This window comes from Capsicum annuum, chromosome 4 (genome assembly GCF_002878395.1).
Source record: "Capsicum annuum cultivar UCD-10X-F1 chromosome 4, UCD10Xv1.1, whole genome shotgun sequence".
NCBI lineage: Eukaryota > Viridiplantae > Streptophyta > Magnoliopsida > Solanales > Solanaceae > Capsicum > Capsicum annuum.
The window spans coordinates 9947591-9954555 of record NC_061114.1 but is presented as its reverse complement, the minus strand read 5'-3'; the positions used below and the strand labels follow the sequence as shown (position 1 = coordinate 9954555).

At 34.8% G+C, this 6965-nt stretch overlaps 1 protein-coding gene across 1 annotated transcript; it reads right to left on the bottom strand.

Annotated features, from left to right (window-relative positions):
- Positions 1 to 802: 802 nt before the first annotated feature.
- On the bottom strand, positions 803 to 2962 carry LOC107869838 (probable F-box protein At4g22030). The gene has a single exon (XM_016716259.2). The coding sequence runs from the start codon at positions 2638 to 2640 to the stop codon at positions 1366 to 1368; it is 1275 nt and encodes a 424-aa protein (XP_016571745.2). The 5' UTR covers positions 2641 to 2962; the 3' UTR covers positions 803 to 1365.
- Positions 2963 to 6965: the final 4003 nt, after the last annotated feature.

Here is a 6965-nt window from a genome sequence, read left to right as displayed (position 1 = left end):
CTAGTCTGATTGGTGGGAGAACCCATTTAGCCTATAAACTCATTAACATTTCTCTATTTATCTAATATGGGACAGTTGTCACATAACATAGACATAAACCTCGAGACACTTAAAATGCGTCTAAGGCTGACACATCACCTGGTATTAAATAAAACTTCTCGCCTCATGTCCACACCTTTTAAAACACTCACATATGCTACTTAAACTCTTATACATAGTTATAAAATGAACAAAAGAATATGTTATAAGTAGATCTACAAGTATAAACATAATAATATATACATTGATTCTATCAACAGAAAAGAGTCAAAAATACCTCCAAATTATCCAAAATAGAGCAAAATTACCCTTCGTTAGTTTTTTTGGCTCAAGATCACCCCTCTCTCTAACGGTTGGACACCAAGCATGCTACATGGACAAAAAACGTCACTTGGACAATCCACGTGAAAAATCCCTTACTTAATAACCATAAGACTAATTTTAAAACCCGACCCAACCCAAAAGGCAAAAGTAATAAAAGGGTAAATCGATCAACAACCTTGCCTTCTTCATCGATCAGATCGAACACATGTTATAAGTAGATCTACAAGTATACACATAACAATACATACATTGACACTATCAATAAAAATTACAACCACATCAAAAAAATCACTAAAAAGTTTGCTGGCAAATTCATCTAGCTCTTATATTTTACATGAAGAATGAGAAAATATCTCGAATTATGACCAAAGTTGTTACGACACCCTCCAGCTTCACGTGAGTTCTATTTTTGTCACCGTTTTGTGCTGATGTGGCACCTTGCATGAAGTTAAACACCCGAAGTGCGTGAAGAACTTCCATGTGCCACGTCAGCTAAAAAGGTTTACAAAAATATGCTAAAATTTAGTTCAGAGGGGTAATAGGACCGCCGTGAAACTAAAGTGTGTCATAACGAATTTGGTCATAGTTAGGGTTCTAAATTCTTATCTCAAATTACTACAAGATCAAAAAAATCACTAAAAAAGTTTGCTTGCAAATTCATCTAGCTCTTCTATTTTACATGAAGAATAATAATATATTCTTGAACTATGACCACAGTTGTTACGACACACTTCAATTTCACGAGAGTCCTATTACCCCTAACTCAATTTTAGCGTATTTTTGTCACACTTTTTTACTGATGTGGTACCTTGAGTGAGGTTAAACAATTGAGGCGCGTGAGAACTTCCATGTACCACGTCAGCTAAAAAAGTTGACAAAAATATGCTAAAAATTAGTTCAGAGATAATAGGGCCCCCGTGAAGTTGAACTATGTCGTAGCAAAATTTGGTCATAGTTACGAGTACTAAATTTATCTCAAATTACTACAAGAACAATAAATCACTAAAAAAGTTTGCTTGCAAATTCATCCAACTCTTCTATTTTACATGAAGAATAAGAATTAGCAAGTTCCCTTAGCTCACACAAACTTCTACCCAACTTCAAAGCTAATTTCATTTCAAAAACTTCACCATTTTCCCTTTTATTAACATCTTTTTCCATCAAATTTGATTCAATTGACTCTTTCATGTACTTAAAAAAACCTGCATTGCTTCTATACATCTCAAACACCATTCCAACTTGTCCACCATGTTGCATTGTGTTGACGATACACGCCAACGCCCCCGGCACTACGCCAATCATATCCACCCAGGAACGCGAAGATCCCACAAGAGCGGAGCCAATTGTCGCCAATCCTGTTAGTACAGGACCCAAAACCGCGAGGAATTTGTTTAAATTTAAGGCCTTTGTAGCTAGCCTAATGTACTCTTCTTGGTCTTTTTTCTCCAGGATTTTCGCTACTTCCCTCATGTCCTCCTCCAGTTTCCTGTTCCAACCATTACAATCATCGCGATTTTCATTGACTATTTTGGAATTTGTTCGACTCATTTCCTCCTCCAGTTTCCCATTCCAACCATTACAATCACCGCGATTTTCATTAACTATCTTGGACTTTGTTTGTCTCATTTCCTCCTCGAGTTCCCCATTCCAACCATCACAATCATCACGATTATCATAGAGTACAATTTTGGAATTTGTTTGTCGTTGTTGTTGAGGCCACCATACAGCAGGCTCGATTATATAAGGGAATTTATCGAGCATTGTACCTATAATAGGCAATGGATACGCCTTGTCAAGTGCCAAAACACTGAGCATAGCCATTTTCACCCCACTATTACTAACAGGTTGACCGATTGATAAAGTTGTATCGATCTGGTTAAGTAGATTTCGAAACAATCTTGATGCATTTCGTTGTTCTTCAGCTAATTGCGATGGCTGTAACTGATTCAATAACACTAACATACAAGTGACAGCAAAGTACATCAATGTGGAACATAATTTTAGTCCAAAAATTGGACTAGTACTAGTAATTGCAATTGCAGTAATTGTTGCAGCTGCTAGTGTTATACAATTAATTGATGTCAATAGCATAGTGTTCCATTGACATCTTTGTTCACAAATATTTTTATGCATCTCTACGCGATCCGTGATAGCTTCCCTTATCGTGTATAGCTTCGCGATAATAATCGTATCAGGGTTATTATCGCTCGTATCATGTTTTGTTGATGGTATAATTAGTCGTGGCTCGATTCGATTTGAAGATTGAAGGGTTGACATTGTTTTGGAATGGCAAAAAGATGATTTTTTTTTCAAGAGAAATGAATTTGTTTATAGTGATTTTGAGATTTGTTGTGAAGTTTTTTTTTGAGTTGTAATGTGTTTGTAATTATGAGAAAAGAGTGTGAGGAGATGGTGTGTATATATAGGGAAGGTTGATGAGGAAATTTTTCTTTTTTTTTTTTTTTTGGTTTTTCATTGAGTGTTCGGTAAGTGCATTGGAGTCCCACTGATTTGAATTCGCAGTAGATAGGACTCATTCCGATGTAGCATTCCCTACCAAGAATTTTCATACCGGACTCGAACCCGGGATTGCTGGTTAAGAGAGGAGCAGCCCCATCCACGCAGCCCCATCCACTGCATATGAGGATTTTTTTTCTTTTTGTTTCCCATTCAGTGTTCGGTAACAGCGTTGGAGTCCGAATGATCTAGATACGCGTCGGGTAGGACCCATTTGGGTGTAGCGCTCCCTATCAAGAATTTTTCATACCCGACCTCGAAACCGGGACCTCTGGTTAAGAGAGGAGCAACCCTATACACTGCATATAAGGAATTTTTTTTTGGTTTCCCATTCACTGTTCGGTAACCTCATTGGAGCTTGACTGATATGAATTCGTGTCGGGTAGGAATCACTTGGGGGTAGCGCTCCCTATCAAGAATTTTTCAGGGTAGGAACCACTTGGGGGTAGCGCTCCCTATCAAGAATTTTTCATACCCGAACTCGAACCCTGGACCTCTTGTTAAGGGGGAACAACCACATCCATGGTAGATGAGGAATTTTTTGTTTTTGGTTTCCCATTCAGTGTTCGGTAACCACATTGGAGCCCGACTGATTTGAATTCGTGTCGGGTAGGATCCATTCGGGGTAGCGCTCCCTATCAAGAATTTTTCATACCCAGACTCGAACCCGAGACCTCTGGTTAGGGAGGAGCAGCCCCATCCACTGCAGATAAGGAAATTTTTCTTTTTTTTGGTTTCCCATTCACTGTTCGATAACCTCATTGGAGCCCGATCGATCTGAATTCATATCGGGTAGGATTCATTCAGGAGATAACACTCCCTACAAGAATTGTTCATATCCGAGCTCGAATTCGAGACCTTTGATTAAGGAAGAAACAATCTCATCTACTGCAGATAATGAAATTTTTTCGATAGATTTATTTATACATATTAAATAACTTTCTTTAATAGAAATATAATATTTGAGTTTAAGATTATTGAGTTTTGTTGAATCTGTAGTTATGATTATAGTAGTGAATTGTTGAACTTTTGAATTTGTTGAAAAATTCTTTAAATTCTTTTTTTTACTCTGTTGACTTTAGATGTATGAAAAATCTATATGAATTTATCATAATTAAGTTATAAATTTAATTAAGTAATCATTTTTTCAAAATTATCTAGTATCTAGTAAATAAATTTATAATTCAAAATTAGGGTAAACAACACAAATCCCGACAGTTTGAATCTTAATTAAAGAAAATCTCTATATTTTACATAATTACTGAAAATTCCAATTCTGGGTCTGTCGAGATACATAAGTAGCTCCCGATACATCTAGCGAAGATATATTTTGTTCTCTGTAAAACTACATAATTAGCTCGTGATAGATCCAACAAAAATACATTTACAGAGATACATAATTAGCTCCTGCTATATTTTTTTCGATTCTAGATCTATTGATATACATAATTAGCTACCGATACATCCAACAAAAATACATAATTAGCTGAAATTTTTGTAATTACTTTATAAAGGTAGAAAATTATGTAAATATGGTAAGTTAAGGTGTATGTTTATGTTATTTTTTTCTTAAAATTATACTAGTATTATTGAGATACATTATCATAATAGGAGTAATTTAAACTATAAAAATACTTAATTAACATTTTTTAAAAGGGAAAAAAAATATATACTGGATAAAATAAATAAAAGAAACGTGGAATATTTAATTATTGGAGTTCTTACACAGCCCACCTGTTCTTACTTTTGAGTTTTTGGCCAATAATTATCTAGAAAATTAGTTGTCATTTGAGGAAATTAAATTAAATATTCAATAATTTACTATTATTAAATTAGTATAATAGAATAAAATCTTACAAAAATCAATGTCGTTGTGCGTTCTTCACGTGGTCATTATCAAATTAAATTCATAATTTATTGTGTATTGGTCATCATTTTGTAATATGTGTTGTTTAGTGTAAATTATATTGTAATACATTTCATTTAATCACTTATTGTTGCTAAATAATTACTCAATTTGGTCAAAATAATCAATCTTATATGGTGTTTGCTACAACTTAAAATACATTTGGCAACTCTAGTCATTGGAGATTTAGGTCCATTTAGTTTAGGGCAAAAATATAAATCTTCACAGTTTGGAGCTTAATTAAGAAAATTCCGACGTTTTGCATAATTATTGAAAACTTTGATTTTGAGTCTATCGAGATACATAATTAGCTTTCAATTCATTCAATGAAGATATATTTTTTTTTTTGTAAAGATACATAATTAACTTTCGATATATTTTTTCGATTTTGGGTTAAGATACATAGTACATCCAACGAAGACATAATTTTTGCTTGTATAGATACATAATTAGCTCCCGTTATATTTTTTTCAATTTTGAATCTGTTGAGATACATAATTAGCTCCCCAATACATCCAACAAAGAAACATAATTAGTTGAGATTTTTGTAATTATTTTGTAAGGTAGGAATTTGTATAAATATGATAAATTAAGGTTTATGTTTATATTATTTTTCCTGCATTTATTCCCACAAAATCCACAATTTTGTTTGTCCATCAACACATTCACACACTTTTTATTGCAACAAAATGGTTCTATGCTACTCTTGGCCCAACATATAAATGATATGTAAATATGTCATTTATTTTCAACTTGCGATCATAAGATGGTATTTAATTTGTGGTTGAAATTTGTCAATTCTTGGAAGAGATATGAAAATGATATTGTAAGTGGTAAATTCTTGGTAAACAATCTTGAAGTAACTGGTAAAGTTGCTGACATGTGATTAGGAGGTCAAGGGTTCAAGCCTTGGAAACAGTCTCTAACAGAAATGCAAGATAAAATTGTGTACAATACACCCTTGTGGTGGGGCCCTTGCCCGGACCTACGCATAGCGGGAGCGTTAGTGCACCCGGCTGAAGTGGAACCTTGGAGTAACTGGTAAAGTTGATGTCATGTGACCAGGAGGTCACATGTTGGTAAAGTGGATATCATGTGACCAGGAGGTCACAGGTTCAAGACTTAGAAACAGCTTTTGACAGAAGTTCAAGGTAAGACTACGTACAATACACCCTTGTGGTGGGGCCCTTTCCCGGACGACCCTGTGCATAGCAGGAGCTTTAGTGCACCAGGCTGAAGGGTAGCTTTGGAGTAACTGGTAAAGTTGCTGCCATGTGACCAGGAGGTCACAGATTCAAGCCTTGGAAACAGCCTCTGGCAGAAATGCAAGGTAATACTGCGTACAATACACCCTTGTGGTTGAGTCCTTTCCCGGACCCTGCGTTTAACGGGAGCTTTAGTACACCAGGCTGAAGAGGAGCCTTGGAGTAACTGATAAAGTTATTGCCATGTGATCAGGAAGTCACAGGTTCAAGTCTTGAAAACAGCCTCTGGCAGAAATGCAAGGTAAGGCTGCGTACAATACACCCTTGTGGTGGGACCCCTCCCCGAACTCTGCATATAGCAGGAGCATTAGTGTACCGGGTTAAAGGGGAGCCTTGGAGTAACTGATAAAGTTGTTGTCATATGACCAGGAGGTCACAGGTTCAAGCCTTGAAAATAGTCTCTGGCAGAAATCTAAGATAAGGCTACGTACAAACACATCCTTGTAGTGGAGTCTTTTCTCGAAACCCTGCGCATAGCAGAAACTTTAGTACATCGAACTATCCTTTTTATGTTGTAAGTGGTATAGCTAATGCCATTATTATGGCTAAAATTAAAAGGAGTTTCATGATCTTTATATGGCTATTTGTGAAAGGATGGAAAAATTATGAAATAATAGTGGCTAGTTAACTTTTTGTTTTGATAATGGAGTGGTCTTAATTCACAAATAAGACATAATTCAAATAATTAATCTAAATTAGGTGCTTCATTATCTAAATTATTTAAAATTTCTATCATTTTAATTAATTATTAAAATTTCTCATTTACATTTGTAAGCAATAAAATTTTATACGTACAAAATTTGGATAATATTAAATTTAAAATATATTAGTCTCAAATAAATATTGTGGATTAATATAATTGGATCAATTATTTAAATTCAAATATGTGTAGATTTAATTAAAGTCCAATTCTT

What these genes read in the sequence shown, in the direction of transcription:
- LOC107869838 (XM_016716259.2), bottom strand. Translation starts at nt 2,640, where the DNA reads ATGTCAACCCTTCAATCTTCAAATCGAATCGAGCCACGACTAATTATA.